Below are 19,557 nucleotides of genomic sequence, written 5' to 3'. Positions count from 1 at the left end.
TGCAGTTGTTATCCAAGAACACACTCTCAATCCGATGTGTTCTAATGTATCTGAATACTTTCTCCATTAAAATGGCTAAGTACATATGGAACTTAGGCCAGGGAAGAACTGTAAACTTATTAAGAAAAGTTACCATAAGTAAATCTTAATCCTCTACTACTTATACAGTTAGTTTTTTTTTTTTTTTTTTTTTTTTTCCTGGAATCATAAAAAATATGTAATTGTTATCAAGCTCACTTTGCTAAATGTGTGACGCTATAATGTGTTACTTCATTTTCTCTCTTTTAGAGGCAAAATTTATGAGCCTGTCTAAAGAAAACTATAGTAATCAAATATCATGTATAGCCTGTGCCCTTTCTGTAGCAATCCAAAAGATCAATTCTCCTTGTTGAACAAGAGAAATGTCCATATAAATGATTTTCATAATTTTCAGGAAAATATAATTTGCCTAATGTTTTCATTGACTGTTTCCAAATGAAAGAATGCAGGCTGAAATTTCCCTTTTCCTCCTAATTAAAAGGCATCCAGATGAAGTCATCTTTCCAGTAAAATCCAACAGAGTTATAATTATTTAGGATGCTCAATTTTTTCCACAATATCACAGAATCACAGAATGGCCAGGGTTAGAAGGGACCTCAAGGATCATGAATCTCAAACCCCCCTGCCACATGCAGGGCCACCAATCTCCGCATTTAATACTAGACCATGCTGCCCAGGGCCCCATCCAAATCTGGTCTTGAACACCTCTAGGATGTAGATATATATATAAAAATATATATATAAATATATATATATATGTTTACAATAAATATATATAGTACCATTATGTCTACGGCAATTGGCCTAGTCCAAACCTAAAGTCAGATCATGATGCAGTTTACAAAATTCTATCAAGATTACATTGTTTAATTCCAATAAAGTGTATCTCTGCAAAAGTAATCACTGGACACAGGTTAATATCAGGGTATTCTGAAGCTGTGCTTGCCTCATCCTTATAAGTGTTATAGGCCAGGATTCATTAGGATTTACACAATCTTGTATAGTGGAAGGTGCCCATGGCAGGAGAGTTTGAACTAGATGATCTTTAAGGTTCCGTCCAATCCAAACCAGTTTATGGTTCTGTGATTCAGTTCACAAGTGGAGAATACTGAAACTATGACCTATGACTCACATATTTGTTTTAACAAAAGCTAAGGATATGAACTTTCCAAACTTTCTAAACTGAGCCACATTACAGTGAGTCAAGAAAGTCCATTAAAGCAAATAGTAAATGAAATAATGTCTCCACCAATTTTAACAGAATTTTCTTTTGCATCCCATTTCACCTCAGTATTTGACTCCCTAATCCACATTATTTTTAATAATGGGCACAAAGATGACAATATCTAACGGAAAATTGCTCAGAGCTATAGGAATCACAATAGACGGTTACATGCAATTTTTTTTTTTTAATTTTTTTTTAATTCTGTAGAATATGAGATAACAGATGTAGGAAGGCAAATGAATAAATACACACTATTACTATGTGTGTTCATGTAAGTCCATGCATGCCAGAAAGCTCCTTGGCACTCCTATTAAATACCAGGAAAAATTCTGAATAGATGTTAAACACAAATTAAAAAATTGCAAGTCTGTGACACATGTGATGTCTATCCTTAGTAACCTTTGATTTTGAAGATGAAAGATTAAGATTTGTCATCCACTTTTACAGTGACTAATGAGCTAATAATTTACAGACAGATGAATACAGAATTTTTTAATTCTCTCTAAAATGGTGCCTACAAACCAAATGAATTATTTTAATCAAGAATAGAAGAGTCATAAATACTCCGAAAGGACTATCTTTTCAAGAGCTCTATCTAATCATGAATACAAATGAGATTGTTCACTATGGTGTGCTATTACTTTTGGGTATAAATATTTGCTCTTTTACTAAAGGCAAAGCTCTTTTAAACAAATGAATTCCCAAAAGTTGTGTGTATTAGAAATGCTTTCAAACATGCAAATCATGGGTATTATGGCTTACAGTTCCTGATATACTAAGAAAGAGATATTACTCTTGATGACTTTGGGCAGGTCATTTCATTCATCTTTCTTTTGTTTGCCTTCCTATTCTTCTCTTATTATTTTTATTTCTCTTATAAGCTCTTTCAAGCAGTAATTATCTATATATATATGCTAATCCTCGCGTATCGATTGGTACTCAGGGAACAGCTGTAGTACAGATGTAATAAATGCAGTATAGAAATTCACAGTTGAAGGTGATACACCTTGTATGCTAATTATGAAGATGCTACTAGGTTTGCAGCATGTGTTATATCAAACTTATTCATCTTCCCTTTAGCAAATACAAACAAAAAACCCCTCCATTTATTTCAAACGGATTCTAAACTTTGCTCTAGAGTTATTTCATTTATAGTCCTTATCACTCTGTGTTCTTCTCCCTTCACTTCCCTCCTTTCTGTCCCTCTGCAACATATTGGTACTGTGGGAGGCATTCACACTGTCTAACTTTAGTCAACTAATTTAGGGCTCTGAATCACTCTTTAGAAGTGCCTCCCTCATAGAAATTGACTACATATGGAATAGACATTTTTAAATGTAGGTGTTCTAATATCTACTTTTTTTTTTTTTTTTTTTTTTCTTCTTCCTTCAATTACTAAAGTATCTCAGTCTTGGTAGTGCTAATGCTTCCTTGCATTCCTTCCTCTACTTGAGTAAAACATTTCCTGTCAACAGTGATTGAATTTATTAAATGTTCAGGTTGCAGATTTTTTTTTCACCATCTTAGCACCTCCATTTCACTTTCTCTCACCTACACTTAACACAAGCACATTGCCTGTAGCATTAAGACAAGCATAAAAGAAGAAAAAGGAAAAGAAAAAATAAATGTATATTTACCCATAGAAGTTTTCTAAAAAGCATATCTGTCAATAAATTGCAGCATTCAGCCAAGCAGGCTACATCTACAAGCAAGACAGTATCTGTCTCATGCCTAGCCATGCCTTGACCTTTCTTCTGAGACTGTCAACAAAGATGCCAATTAGAGCCATGACTAGAGCAACACATTTCATGTTGTGCTAAATACAACTGTTACCAAGAAGACAAAGATCATTCATTTGCTTAATAATGGATTCCTGATTGGCTCAACATAGATCTTCAACTGGCAATTACTTTGGTAAGTGTCAAGACAAAGGAAAATTAATGGTACTATTCATATATTTTTGTTTGTTTGTTTGTTTGTTTTTATCTATGTCACAGAAAGGCTTGCACTATGTCTGAATGATTTCCTAGTATATCACTGATTTTGTTTACTTTATCATCTCTTACACAAATTATATAAGACTTCAAGTTCTTTACTACCAGGATTTAATGTTAAAACTGTTTCCACATTTCATAAGTAATTAAATATATTGAGAGTTGCAAGCCATTCAAGAATAGCGAGTAATTCAAGATCAGCTTCTGAAAGTATGCCTTTCAACAAAGCCATAGGAAAAGGCTTGGTCACTATATGTATCAAGTTCCAGTTTAATTAGTTAAAGAATGTGATAACGTGATGAGAGGCAGACAATTATTATTTATTTTTTTTCTATCTCATTTGCAAAATGCACATGTAATTTATAGAAAATTTATACAGGCAAGATGAAAAGAATGTATAGTTGGACTGTTCACTGCATGAAAATGCATAATGCTTTGCATTAATGGTAGGGAGAAGGTTATGGGATTATATCCTAACATTAGAATTATCTTGGAATTCCATTAATAGGAGTCATGTTGGTAAACTCATAGACAATGTAGTATTCTGTGAAGATTTTAAAAGGAATAAGACTGTCCAAGGTTCTTTAAACTTAAAAGAAATGTGCATGCATGCAGCAATAACTATTAATTTCTATTTGTAAAATGAATGAAAATAATTGTAATCAAAATAACAATATTTTTTGTTCCTGATCAAATATAATTTCTACCACACTAATTACTAGCAATTGATCATTTAGGCAGAACCACATGGAGATGGAAAGAGGGAATGCATCTTGAAGCAGGTTTTAAGTAAAAAGAATAGTTTTTTAACTCTATCTATGTAAAGACACATAGACTGCCAATAATCATGATAGAGCAACTTATTTGGATTTACCAAATCCAATGGGAGGTGGAAAGATGTTATGTCATATACCCTGTTTAAATCTCACACATATCTCAGTTAATGTTATGGACAAATTTCAAAAAACAAATAATCTGAGATTTTCAAGCCAGTTTAGAGATTTTTGTGTGCAATCCATTGTTTCATTAAAATTTTATTTTACACAAGATTAGAATGTTTTCCTTATAAGTTTCTTTTTATTTTTTTCTTCTTTTAACTGAGAAATAATATTTTGCCATATATCGTTAATATCTATTATCAATAGTGATATATTATGAGTACGTATTATCAATAGTAAGTCACAATGCAATATTGACAGTACTACTATTACCAAATTTCTGGTCATACACTGCATTTTTAATTTGTTTTCTTAAAATAATTTTAAGACAAGAATTTCCAGTACCTTGCATACGTACATACTTTTGAAGTTATAGAAAGAAATTACTTGATGAGATGCAGTTTTACATTTTAAGGAAAAAGTCAAAATATTTTATATATTTATATTTCAGGGGTTTTTTTGCTTTGTAGCCCTATGTTAACACTACAAGAATGGTATTGTGTTGTACCTGCTCAATGCAATATGAAATGAAAACTAGAAGTTAAAGGCCAGTCTGATTTAATTGTTCAAAATCAGTGAAATCTGAAATTAAGCAAAAACAGATGAAGGATGAAAAACAAATTAGAGACTGAAGATATGACAGTTACCACTGCTATTAAGTGATAAGGCTATTAACGTCTATTAAGATACACCCTAAAAACTCTCTGTGATAGCATTGATAGCATACATCAGGGAAATAACCAGTAACTGCAGTAGCAATACATTGTCCCGGCTCTGGATTAAGTGCAGGATAGCAAAGCAAGAAACTTACTCAGAAACTTTTTTATAGTTCTGAATTCCAGAAGAAAAGGTTAACAATTCATCTAAAATTCAGAAGGGTTATTTTTTTAGGTCTCCTAATTCTATTTGTTTGCTAAGACAAACAACAACAACAATCACCACTCAAGCCTGCTCCAAATACTCATAGAAACTCCATGTTAGCCAAAGCTAACAGGTTTCTTTTCACAGATTAGGATATGAAATAAGACCTACCAAACACAGAAGTGTGTAAGCCAATGTAGTCCTTCAAAGCTTATTTATACTGTGTTGCTTCATTTAATATTTGCACACTAAAAATATAGATATTTGTACCATTTTCAAGAAGTCATTACTAGACAGTAAAAAGATGGCAGGGAAGGAAGGCATTAAAACTACATTTGAAAAATGCAGCAGCTCTCATGAGTTTCATTACCCCACTGAGGTTTGGGGAACACAGAGGAATATTCATCCTTCTAAGGAAAGCAGAAAACCATGAAGGCTGACAGAAAAGCACTGTTAAAACTTTTCTATGTTCATATTATTTTATACAGGTTTTAGAGAATAAATAATATGAACAAAAAAAATCCTGTGAAAAATGCATCAACTCTGCAATGGAATATTATCAAGATATGGATTTATTTCAGTTACAGTCTTAATGCTTATTTCTTTATATATTTTATCCGGGCTTACAACAAAAATAGCGAGTGACAACATCCTAGTGATGTTGAAAAACATTTTGTGATATTCTCCCAAACGTACCACAAGAAAGGCATATATTAATCTCTTACACTACCTGAATACACACACATTTCAGGAGTTATATTAGTCCACAGCAAATACAAAGTACGGATATTTTCAGTACAAAGCCAACAGTAGACACAGTATTCGCACTGTTTTCCATATGCATTGCTTCAGCAAAATTCATCCTTCGATCATTTAACATTAAGTCATTTTCTTATGTTTGACTGGTAAACTGTAAAGACGTAATTTTTTCTTAAGTTTCTGTTAATTTTGCAAGTATGTTGTGAAAAGTATTTAGTTTTTTTTGTTCATTGCAGTGAACTCATATATTTGATACACATTCTTTTTCCTATATTAACTAAATGCTACACAGTACAATTTCTTATATTTGATCATTAATATATTATGTTCATTAATAGGTATGACTGTGCAATTTGTGTTCTATCTCTATCAGTTTCTTATGTTGCACAAACACTGTGGTATTTTAGAATTTTCTAAAAATTAAGTGAAGAGCACCATTATGTTACTATTCTTATTCTTCAAATAAAAAAAACTCTGTATTTCTGATTGTGTTATATTATACTGATATTTTTGTGTGTTGCTGTGCAGAAGAATAAATGTCAAAGGGGTTATTTTTTACCGTTACACTCTTATAATTCAGCATCTTCTATTTGACTATATCAAAATAGCTTGCTCAGCAACAACAAATTACACATATATATATGTATGTATAATTGGTCCACTGATAGCCATAGACTATATTCCATATTCTAAATTAAAATCTCATTAAACTGCAGTACTAGCTGTAGAAATGTTGCTAGCATTTTAATAAGCTTGTTCAGAAAATAGAGATTTGATATCTGTTCTCAACCTCCATTCAACCCAAAATAGTTTGTTTTAGGGCTGATTGAACTATTGTATGGAAAATACTTCATTTCCTTCGGTAAAGCTCTGGAAATATCACAAGAAGTTCTAATTGTCCTTATTTCCTTTACCAAACGGGTAAGGTCTGAGTTGCAAGTGACTGACCATATTTCCACCAATATGTTCAGGATCTCTTTTTCTGAATTCAAGGCAGTGGCATGCATCTGTGCAAGGTGTCCAAAGTATCTGAGAAGCCTTCTTCTGCACAAGCAATCTTCCTTGTGAAGAAAGGTGGTGGAGTCTGTTGCATGCAGTAGGCAGCCAGGATTGATGAAGCAGATATTGACTCTCTCAGGGAGAGGATGGAGAACGCTTGAGAGAAAGAGAAAGAGACACCAGGAAATAAGCAGGCCTAGGGGATGTTAGGACATACAAAGCCTAAAAATAGGTTTGCCTTTCCCCTTTTCCACAAGAATTCTCGGGACTAGAAATCTGAAAATACCTTGGTTTACATCAGATTTTGGAATAAATTCCGGAAAAGTAACAGCTGCCTAAAGATTTAACTTGGAGTTTCCTTTTTATTTTTTGTAAGCTTTATACCCTTGCCTATTTAGACTGATTATATTCTGGTTTGCTGGGATTATCACCAAGACAAGGTTAAGAACTGCTATGTTAAAAGCTTGCTCCCATCTTAATTTTGCATGCATCTGTCTAGCATACTAACTACTTTCCATTCTCTATCCTGAATTTCCATACTTTTGGCCACAAAGAGCAAGAGTGTTTAGCTTTAATTGTGAAGATAACCAATCTCTAACCTTGTTAGATTCAATGAATAAATGTGGCAAGAACAAGGCTTCTACCAAGAGACTAACTCCCTCTCTATCTTAATCAGAGAATAAATCATTCTGAGGTAGGATGAAAAATGAAGCAGAAATTTTCTCAAAGATTTTAAAAACAAACAAACAAACAAACAAACAAACATATTGACAATTTTCATTATAGCAAAAAAAAAAATAAAAAAATAAAAAAATCAGGGTACTTCAAGGGCCATACAAGGACCAGGTGTTCAAAATGTATTAAAGTGGAAGAAAAAAATAAATAATTATCTGTAATGTGGCAAAATTTGCAAATAGCACAAAATAGATAGATAGATAGATAGATAGATAGATAGATAGATAGATAGATAGATAACCTTGTAACCAGGTCTGAAGAAGACAAGAAACTTCAGATATAACTGACCAAGCCAGATGGATAGGCAACCTTAAAAGAAGTGAAAATCATTTATTTAAATGCAAAGTAAAGCATATTGGTGAGAAAAAGTGCAACAAATCATACACTTCACCTGATATCTCAATTAATAGCTCCAACCAGAAAAAACATCTGGGCCCCACTACAGACTGTTCAATGAAAAGCCCTGTTTGATGTGCCACTATGGTCAAAAAAGCAAGTAAAATGTTAAGATGCGTAAGAAATGAACTACGAATAGGAAAGAAAATATAATGTCATTATATAAATCAATAATTTTCCCTCTTCAGGAATAGTGTGAAGTACTGGTCACCCCATCACAAAAAGGATATTACTGAATTAGAAGGTATTCAGAAAAGAGTGATTGCGATAATTAGGCATACAGAGAAACCTTCATATGAAAAGACTGAAAAAAAATGGAATTGTTAACCTTAGAAAAAAAGATGAATAAGAAGGGATATGATGAAAGTATAAAAAAGGTAAGTGGCAGAGAAAATAGATCAGGAGCTTCAGTAGTCCTGCATCTCATAATTTAAGAACAAAAGGACACTAAGTGAAAGTGAAAAGCAGCAGCTCCAAATGTGATAAAAGGACATACTTTTTAATGCAACACATAATTAGATTATGGAATTCAATGCCACAGGATGTCACCGATGTCAAGAGCTTACCAAGATTCAAAGAAAGATAAGGAACTTACAACTCTTGATATTCTTGGTAGTCTTACACAGACTAACCATTAAAAGTTTTGAAAGAGAGGTTACATCCCATGTTTCATATTTTAAAAGATAATATTTCTAAAAGGAATTTAGAGAATAGATCTCTAGAGTTGGATTCTTCCTGCTTTGGTTATTTGATTATTTTGTTCTTTGATTTGTTCTGTTTGCTTTTTCTCTGGAAACATCTGGGAAGTCTTGGAGAAAGACTCTGTAAAAATGAGTCACTATTGTGATTCATTTATTGTTACTGAAACGCTATTATTAGGGCTCTGGACTTCTCTTTCACAGAATAGTTAGCCTGTACTTTACCATATTTCACTTCGCCCCAGTTAGCTGACTGGATTTCTGCATCACCCATTGTCCTTTAGCACAATTGTTGCTCTAAGCAATGTGCCATGGCATGCACTTGGAGCAATGGTGTAATTTCTAGCTGCAGAACCAGATATAGTTTAACTGTAGCAGCTTTGCAATTGATTCCATGTGTTCCAATTGTCTTCAAGACCAATCTTAATCCCCAGCTATGCTATTGACATCTTTTTTCATTTTCTGCAGTTGTAAGACATATGCAATATCTCCAAACAAGACATACTTTGCCTTTTATGCCTCTTATTCTCCAGTTTCCTTACCATATTTTTTTCTCCTTTTTGCCTCTCTTGCTGCTCAGAGAGATAAGGTATTATTCTCCTACCTTTTGTTCTTAAACTATTTATTTTCCCATTCATCAGCTTTTCTTTCCTGAGCTTTTCCTATTGGAAGACTTTTAGTGCAAGTAAATAATGGTAGACACAAGTATAAAAGAGCTTTTTTCCTCAAAGCAGATATGTTAACTGAAAAGTGAATGAAAAATAGAGTGTGAAATATACTTGGTAGGAACAAGCTTGTTGATTTTGAACAGTATTCCAAAATAATTCCTCCTTCTCCTATTATTAATTTCATTACATTTTCAAATAGAGAAGGGACAGAAAACCCTTAAGTATTATAAAAATAGAGGTTTTGGAGGCAAATTGTAGTAGTCTTTTTATTATTATTGGTAGTATACTAAAAGCCAATTTAATTACATAGAATTAAAACCACCTACAATTTTCAAAGATTCAGATTCAACTAACTTATCAAAGGCCTCATTCAACAGAAGGTATTAAACTAGATAGCAGGGAGATGAACCCTACAGATAAATTTATACAGGTTCTATTTACTGCTACTATAGCTTTCATTTGACACCCACACAACACAAAACCTACCAAGTTCTGTGAGGAGGTTGAAGGTAGCTACAAAGTAAGCAAAAATACTGGGGGTGAGAGGATGAGCAGCTAAGTTTGTAGGGCTAGCAGGCTAAACAAAATGCTGGAGGGCTGTAACTGCCCTACAGAGAAGTCAAATTTGGACAGTGCTCAGGAAATGAATACTGTAAAGATGCCCTGAAGATATCTGACCATGCTTGAGAGAATGTGGCAGCCCTAACTGAGCTGAGGTATGACTAGCTACTTCAAAGAAAGTTGTGGTGTGCCTTGCTCATCTGCCCCAGTGATTGCCTTTGCTTTGCTACAGTTAATTTTTCTCTACTTCTAGCTGCATGCCTCACCAATCAGTTATGTTCCTGTGATTATTTTCTTCTTTTGCCAAGAAAAAAAAATAATAAATAAAGTGGCAGAAGAAGTTTATGTTCTATCCTTCCTGGTTTAAGCTGCCTTAACCAGAACAATGCTGCAGTGAACTACTCAAATCAATGACTTGTGTCAATACAGTCTTTTAAGACATCCATATTATTCTTACCATATGATTTAGATATGTCTAAAGATTTACAGCTAGTCTGCAAGATTTTTTAGTCTGAATCCAGTCCATGGAACATGCACTTAACATGATCTGGTGTAAATATGCTACTGTAGTACAATATTTACTTTCAGAAGAGAAGGAGCTAGTTTGCAACAATACAAATTTAAATTTTAAAAGACTAAAAAAACCCCAAATATATGTTATGTGGTATAATAAAAAGTATGAATATTGCTGGAATCACAGGAATATGAGAGGTGTTTCAGACTATGAATATTTACCAATATGAGCTAAAGATGATTGGTATGTGTATTGCTCTTTACATTTATATTTTGTTAAGACTTAATTCTCACTGTTAACGATTCCACAATCATGAAACAGTGAAATACCTTTCATTTGAAAGCCATCTACTGGGAACAGAGTGAATTGCATTTTTTTTTCTCATTAAATACCATACAAATGCAAAAAGTAGATACTAATTCTGCAGAAATACAGAATTACGAGTTGTAATTCTGGATGTTTTACTCTTACTGATAAACTCTTAAGTTAGTTTATATCTCTATATTTCATATGGTGAAAGAAGTAGCGAAATATCAGTAGGTGTAGCTAAATTATCAATATTTTGGATTTTTTTTTTCTTTTTATTTTATCTCTTCAAGTCCTCCAGCCTACCTTTACAAGTCAAGTCCTCTGATCTAGATTTTGTCATCAGTTAAAAAGCATGATCTGAAGTAAAATATTATTTTCAGATGAAAAATGTATATAATTACTGAAAATTATTTCCACTAATTTACCTTCACTTTCTTAGTAAAGAAACATAAATGGTGACGAGGAGCATTCCTTGGGAATCAGTGCTGGGGCTGATGCTTTTCAGTATCTTTAAAGGACAGTGGGATTGAGTGCACCCACAGCAAATTTGCAGATGACATCAAGCTGAGTGGTGCAGTTGACACAGTAGAGGGAAGGATGCCACCCAAAGGGACCAAGACAGGCTTGAGAAGTGGGCCCTTATCAACCTCATGAAATTCAACAAGGCCAAGTGCAAGGTTCTGTACCTGGACAGGAGCAATCCCAAGCACAAATACAGGTTGGGAGAAAATGGCTTGAAACAGGATTCAAGGATTTGGGGGGTGTTGGTTGATGAAAGACTCCACGTGAGGCAGCAATGTGTGCTTGCAGCCCAGAAAGCCAGCCATATCCTAGGTTGCATCAAGAGAAGTATGACCAGCAGGTCAAGGGTGATGATTCTATGAAATAACAGATAACTATTAAAATAATTGATAGAATTTCTCATTATGTTGTACAAAATCGTAGGTTTCCCACAATAACATTATCCTCTCCATTTCACCCAAATGCATGCTGTCTTCTTGTTTTGCGCATTAAATCACAGGGTTTTTTTGTTGTTGTTGTTGTTTTGTTTTTTTAATTTGTTTGTTTGTTTTTTGTTTCCCTCCTTTACCTTGTATTTGTTATGTGTCATTTTGTCACACATTCTGCTCGGAATGGACAAATAAACAGATGTTCCCTTACCATGTATTAAAACATTTCATGTTAGAAGTCTAGCTCTACTTAGATAGAAAGGTAGAAATGTGTATAGAATTAACCAGTGATGCAATAGACTTCAGCATCACACTTTTGTTTGATGTCACTCTATATTGAAAATAAGTTTTGGAAGAAGTACCAATGAGAAGTATATCGCATCTGCTTCCACTATGGCAATTTTTTTTTTTTTTTTAACAGAAAAGAGAATTAATACATACTTTAAATAATAAAAAAATAAATGTGCAGAATGTTACAATATAGAACTCAGCACTTTTTAAAAATGAACTTTCCAAATCTAGAAAAGTTACTTGCTCAATTACAAATTAAGCTTCAGTGCCCAAGGTGAAATTTCAAGATGCACTTGAATGTATTGAAACAAAGGCCTACTGAATTTTATGTTCTCTAGACTATTGCAACTTCACTTACTGAACAGAATCATATTCAAATCTTTCAATTTGCTCATAGCTCTTTTTTTTTTTTTTTTTTTTTTTTAACATATTATTTGGCATATATTATGGTTTAACTTCAGTACATCAGTGAAAGATACCGAACTGTGTAGTGGCTCTGAATTGTTTTTTCTAATGATGAAAAACTTTTTCTCAGGTGTGTCAGTTGAGAATAATATGATTGGAAGACAAAACAGGTAAAGGACAGCTTTTTTTTGTTCTGTAAATCTCATCAAGACATAAGCCACACTTCCTTGAAAGTTGTTGAACAATTCAAAAAGCTTAACCATATTTAATGTAAGTATAAACATAACTAACCTTTAAGTATAGTTATAAATATAACTTATGTTTAACTTCATAAATATATACTTAATGCATGCAAGATTCTCATTTGTCCTTTTTTAAAATGTTAAAATAAACCATCATGTTAGCAATAAGAAATAATTTCTCTGCTCAGATTGCCTCAGTATAAACCTAATTCTATATATTACTCCATAAAATATAATCTGATAGTAATTCCTTTGTCCAGACATTCTGAATAACATGGAATTAACATTAAACGTTTCCAATATTAAAACACAAGTAGTGTGAGACAAAATTTGCAATGACTGCAGCAAAACTACTTTAGAGAGTAGTTAGAATTCTACTTAGAATTCTACTTAGAATTAGTCACTGCTCAGAACTCTAAATTGTCCATGGGTCAAATTTGTAACTCCTACTCACATAATTAGTCTCACGATATTTACTAATTACATGTATAAGGTATCTGTAGAATAAGGCTTGAAATCACGACTTTACTTTTAGCCTTACTTTTAGCCAGTAGTTATTTCCACCAATAAGGTAAATTTCACAGATTTAAGTTTACAAGGGGCATTATAGGGCTATGAAGCAAATAGTTACCACATGTAGTGTATTTTGTTTATTTGCTTGCTTGCTTTTCCCTGAAATAGTCATTGATAGCAAGACAAATGATGAAAAAGCAAAGCAATCTCTGAAGCAATAAGACTTAGTCTGTAGAATCACTGCTGAGATATACATTTAGGACCATATGATTTATATATTGAGTTTTCAGTTTATGGTAACCAGCACTCTCTCTTGAACTATTCTCCATTCCTCTTTGCCTCATCTACACAATATTCATTATTCAAACATAAGAACAGTATTTTTAGCTTATTCATTTCTTCCAAAGGGTCTCTGAGTAGCAAGCAGTTACCTCACGAGATGAGGGTGCTCGTGGATAACATTATCAGGAGAGGTTTCTGTCACTTTCCGTCATAATCCCTGACATGAGATAAAGGAGTATAAGTGGAGAAAGTCCTAAGCACATTACAATCTGAGTTTTTTCACAACTAGATGAGGCCAGGCACCTAAGGACTATGGACATTCTGTCCTCTACCCAGGCTGATAAAGGACTGATACACACTATTCCATAGTCATAAACTCTTTAAGAGACATAGATTTTTGCAATTGTAGTAACTTGTATGAAATTCTAACTAGTTATTAAGTTCTGAAACGTTCATATAACAAAGTTTAGTGCTAACACAAGCTGCAGTTCCAATATAGCATGTCAAAAGCCAATGGATAAGCTCGTAGTTGTAGAAGAACTGAAAGTAGATCTTTGATCAAATCAGAAGATTTGTATGAACAAGTTAGATGAAGAAATGATCTTAATCAGTAAATGATTAATTTTGAAAAAGATAAAGAGTAGATTCTGTTCTGTTCTTTTCAACTTTGACATCATCTTTAATTGTTCTTAAGTAGTGTCTTTCCCTGAACTCTCCATGCCATCCAGATTCCAACAGTTAACTCTGAATAATGAATAATCTATAAAACAATTATTACATTATTAATTTGGATGTTTCAGTACACTTTTTCTAAAGCAGCAGTTATGACACTGTAACTCTTTGCCTGTGTAGATTGGAGTAAATGTTACTGCAATATGCAAGATGGACAAAAAGGAATTATTCCAGGGAATTTGGGGCCTGGCAGCCCAACAATGATCTAGGGTAAGATTATGGAGATCATCATAAATGCCACTACACAGTATATACCGGACAATTGGTGGACAGAAGCAGCCAGCATGGATTTAGGAAAACCAGGTCCTGCCTGAATAATTCGATTTCCTTCTATAACCAGATAAGTAGATACTGAAAACACAGTGGATGTTTATCTGGAATTTAGTGAATTAGTTGACACTATTTCCCACAGTATTCTTTAAAAACTCTCTGTTCATTGCTTGCACAAGCATACAGTAAGCTGGGTGAAGAACTGGCCCAGCTCAAAGCATCACGGTGAATGGAGTTCGATCCAGTTGGTGGCCAGTCATCAGTGATATCCCCTAGGCCTCAGATTTGGGGGCAGTTTTAAGTTTTTTATCAGTGATCTGGCTGATGGGATCAAGTACCTCCTCAGTAAGTCATAGATGTTACTAAATTAAGAAGACTTTATAGAGGGATCTGGATAAGCTGGGTCAGTGGGATGAGTACAATTGCAGGACACCCAATAAGGTTATGTTCTGGGCCCTGCATTTAGGTAATAGCAACCTCCTGCAGTCGTACAGGCATGGGGAAAAGTGGCTGGAAAGTTTCACAGCAGAATAGGATCTGGGGGTGCTGCTCTACAAAGAGCTGAACATGAGCCAGGAATGTGCTCAGGTAACCAAGAAGACCAATGGCTTCCTGTCCTGCATCAGAGGTGGGGTGGTCAGCAGGACTAGGAAAGCGTTTATCCTTTTTGTATGCACCATTGGTGAGATCTCACCTTAACTACTGTGTTCAGTTATCGACCCTTCAACACAAAAAGGGCATTGAGTTGCCACAGAATGTGCAGAGAAGAACAACAAAACTGGTGAAGGAAATAGAAAACAAGCATTATGATGAACAATTGGATTTGTTGAGCCTAGAGAAGAGGAGGCAAGGGTGAGAGTTTGTTACTCTCTACAACAACCTACTAGAAAATTGCCACAAGATGGTATGGGTCTCTTTTCCCAGGTGACAAGTGATAGGACACAAGGAACCTGTCTCAAATTTTGCTTGAGAGGTTTAGATTGGACTTTAAAAAGGATGTATTCACAGAAGGGGTAGTCAAGCATTCTAAAGGGAAGCACTGCCCAGGGAAGAAGCCATCCCTAGAGATGTGTGGATATGGCACTAAGGGACATGATTTAGTGATGGGACTCTGTAAGTCAGGTTAATGTCTGAACTTGATCTTGAAGGCTTTATTCAACCTAGATGATACTAAGATTCTATTACTGTTTGCCTTAACAGAAAAAAGTAGTAGGCCTACAGGGTCTGAAAAAGAAAACAAATATTTAGTTGATTTTTTTTACTTTACTTCAGGGTACCTCTTAGTGTCATGTCTTGGGCAATTTACAGATTTTGTCTTCAAGAAACAAGACATTGCTCAAAGTACTTCATGTCAGCATCCTCCTGTAGTTCTTTGAAGCTACTTCTCACACGTCCTAATGCTTAGCAGTTCGAGCTTTACAGCAGCGATTGACCTGTTCAAACTACAAATAGTAATCACCTGAAATATATAAGGCTGTACTAAGAATCATTTTCATTCCCAGTGAGGCACTTAGAACTCCTTCTTGTTCAGTAAGACTAAATACATGATAAAGTTTTCTTGTAAAAAAACCTTCTATCATAGTTGACTCTGAGTTTATCTTTTTTTACACATTTTCACTAACTCCTAATTTGGAAAATTCTATCACCTTGTAAAACTGAGAATTACATTTAGCCTACTGGTAAGCAGAAATTAACTAGTGCCAGTTTCCCATGGATATGAAGCAGACAGAACAAGTCTCTGAGTGAAAGCACACAAAGGCTACATATATCATAGAAGGCAGAGTACAAGGCAGATGCTGTTAGTAATTCACCATGTAGTTTGAAAAAATGTACTTTTTTTCTCTAACTTATAAACAAGTCATTATTGTTACAGAACCCCCCTGATACCACACTAAGAAACTAAACTACAAGGAGAGGTTCCTTGTGCGTGAGAACTACAATTTGGTTATTGTTTGGGAAGATCACTATTTGCCATTTTTAAGAGCAGTTTTACTACACCCAAATATCTATGACATTATATTAAACATCCCCCAAGTGACACCATGTGCACTCAATCTGTCATTTTCAAGGTACTCTGCTGCCCTCAAAGGAAGTAATAGATAGCATTTTAATAAATGAGTTACAAAATCACATTTCACTTTGAGGAGACTTCTCTTCTATTTCACTCTCAACACAGAAGTGGTGAGTATCTTCACCTGAGGGCCACTTTCTATGTGCTCATAGACCAAAAGGTTGTATTTGAAATCTCAGCAAGAGTTCTCCCTCTGCCCCTTCTCATTTAGCAGAAAGTTTGTACGATATAACCTTCCACAAGGTAGAGCAGAGAGAATCCTCTCAGCTAAAGCATGTAAAACTTGATATTATAACCATGACAGAAATTTCATTTTCCAAGCATACTCTGTCTCCTGCAGAATATACAAGGTTTAAATGCAGATGCAGTCAAAATCTCATTAATGACTCAGATCAACAGCTGCCATTGATCGTTAAAATGTAAATGCAGTGACTTCTAAATCTTAAAATGACAGAGCAGCTGTGCATTTTGGGAAATGAGAATAACTCAATATAATATAACAATATATGCATATTATCTTCCTGCTACGTAGATATTGTTAAAAAATTTCTGGTTAAAATGAAAAGAACAACATAGCCTTTATCTGATTTTTTTCAAATTATCTGATAAACAAAAAGAAATATTCCTTTTTTTTTTTTTTCTTGATGTCTATCATACTACTTTCTTGATGCTTATATGATTTGCTTTCATTCTGCAGAGAGATGCCTGAAAAACAACTTGGAAAGATTCTCCCTTTATTTTTAAAGCATAAAACGCTGTAAATACTTATATACTTGAAAGTAGCGTATCTCAGTAGACTACACATTTTGAAATGGAATGTCATTGTGATATAAATGAACCAAAAACATCACTTGCTAATAATGGATTAGAATGTAAACTGGGTATGAGTTGCAGATAATTGTGTCTTGTGGGAAGCACTGCCTTCAGCAGTTACATTTTGTTGAAAATAAAGTTATCTGGCAATTAAAAACATAGAGTAAAATAAACTGTATAACATTAAAAAAAAAAAAAAAGAAAGAAAGGTGAGTATCATCTCTGATTCCTATCACTGCAGTTTTACTTCAAGTCAAAGAGGCCAGAAATTAAAGCCCAACAACTCCTGCCATTCCATGCCCCAGTCCAAATAAATCAATAAATAAATGGGAGAAAGCAATAAACACAGTCCTCACACAGGTCTATGTCATCCATTTAGAAAGCTCACTAACTTATCTCTCACCTGTGTTTCAATGTTATTTCTTAATATTCTTACTCCTTAGGTAAACCTTCTTAAGTACCACAAATCATTGGAAAAAGTGCTGCAGCTCATAATTCGGGAGGGTCAGTGAGCAAACTCCTAATAAATCGCTGTTTTGCATCTACTTTTGTGCACTTTTGATATGTAAATATTATTATTATTTCGATATCTCTGTATTTTGGCATAACTCTGATAAAGAACATGTGTACAGGAAGCCAGTAGCAAATCTGGCCTCAAGCATTCTTCCTTATAAATTCTTTGTGACATATATGGCTCTGTCCGGTTTAAAGTAAAAAGCAACACATGCAGGGTTACAACCTGGGAAATAAAAAAAATCTTTGTGAAGAGCAAATAAACGCAAGTTCATGAGAAGTACTTATCCAGTCACTACAGATTAGAACTTCCTCCTTTTTCCATTCATCTCCTCCATTTGCCTGAATCACAGATATTATTTCAACATAGTTCCAAGAACAACTAGTGTGGGTACGCTCCAGGGCTCTGTACAGGAAGACTAAGAAAAACACTGACAAGAAGCTGCAGAGTTACAAGGCATGAATGAAGCAAATAATTGTCACATGGCAGAAAAAGCAGCTCATCTCTTACTGCTAGACTTGTTTTGCTGTTATTCATTATTTATCTTTTAGTCTCAGGAAAGAAAAAGAGGAACACCCTTGAACATCTTCTCAATTTCTTCTCAACTTGTAGGTCTTTACCTACATATCAAGAAGTCACAATCTCAGGAAGCTATCTGCCCCTGTTTTTGCATGACTAGCATAATAATTCTGTTTCAAGTATTTGGCTTTTATGGTTTAACTCTCTCTATTACAAACATACTGCTTAATGGCACTGTTTAACCAACATACACAGAGCTCTGCCAACTGATCAAGAAATAGCTGAGTAGGTATGACCTGTGATCACATTTATTGACGTTTCACCTAAAAACCCTCCTGAATCATCATTTACCTCACCATTTAAGACTGATCTCTTTTGTTAAATAAGTCAACACTTTTTGTCTTCTTGTTCTAAAAATAAAGAGAAATCAAAATTCAGGACTTTATTCCTTCACTGAAAGGCCTGAGAGTCAGTAAGAATGTGTAGAAAAAAACTCCTCATCTTCATTAGCAGCACAATTGAAAGGAACAAAGCCTCAAAAAAATGGGCTGTTGTCCATCCACCAAGAACACAGGTACAGCAAACCAATAAATCTGTCGCTAGAAAACCAAATCCCTTTTGGCCAAAGTGCCTTATAGATTTCTATAAGTGAACAGATTTGACAGGAATGCAGGCAAACCTCTCCATTTGTGGCAAGTGCTGCATACATATGGCATTTCTGACAAAATGATGTATTAAAAATGGCGTAAGAAAAGACCATGCTTTTGAAGCATGACACAAGTACAGCAATCCATCTAGATTTTAATATCCTGCAATAATTAATGCTGCCTTGCATATTTTACCTTGAATGTTTTGCCATTACCAGAGAACTTGTTTGTTGTCTCTGCTAGTAGAAAATAAGGATCATCAAATATTTCCTTCATACAATCCTGTTTACTTACATATCACATACATACATGTACTTACAGTACATATCAGGACACCTGACTTTGTCTTAAAACTGTAAACAAAATACAGCTTTAATGCCCAGAAATAAACGTTATCAACAAAACATCCCCAGAACTCAGAAAGAGAGAGGTTTGTTGGTTTTCTTTTCCCCCATTTCAGAGTCTTCTTAGTTTCTTTCTTTCTTTCTTTCTTTCTTTTTTTTTTTTCCCTTGTCATCCTTACAGCTGAATGGCCTTGACTCTGCTCTTACTTTTAGCCACTCACCTTCACAGCTGTAGCCAATAAATCCACTGGCCTTTGAACTCCCATTT

The 19,557-nt window shown here is 34.3% G+C and overlaps 1 protein-coding gene across 9 annotated transcripts in view; it reads right to left on the bottom strand.

The window, feature by feature from the left end:
• The window catches only part of PCDH9 (protocadherin 9), a 719,118-nt gene that overhangs the window by 510,472 nt on the left and 189,089 nt on the right, over nt 1–19,557 (bottom strand). The window contains exon 3 of one of the 9 annotated variants that reach the window (XM_003203283.5): nt 5,612–6,971. The exons of the other annotated variants lie outside the window; for them this stretch is intronic. Coding sequence (XP_003203331.2) covers nt 6,951–6,971 — 21 coding nt within the window. The 3' untranslated portion in view covers nt 5,612–6,950. Of the gene's footprint in view, nt 1–5,611; nt 6,972–19,557 lie in introns of those variants that run through there. 9 annotated transcript variants of the gene reach the window in all.

This window comes from Meleagris gallopavo, chromosome 1, assembly GCF_905368555.1.
Source record: "Meleagris gallopavo chromosome 1, MGAL_WU_HG_1.1, whole genome shotgun sequence".
In the NCBI taxonomy this organism is placed as follows: Eukaryota; Metazoa; Chordata; class Aves; order Galliformes; family Phasianidae; genus Meleagris; species Meleagris gallopavo.
The sequence above is the reverse complement of the archived record's forward strand: the minus strand, read 5'-3'. Positions and strand labels throughout refer to the sequence as shown.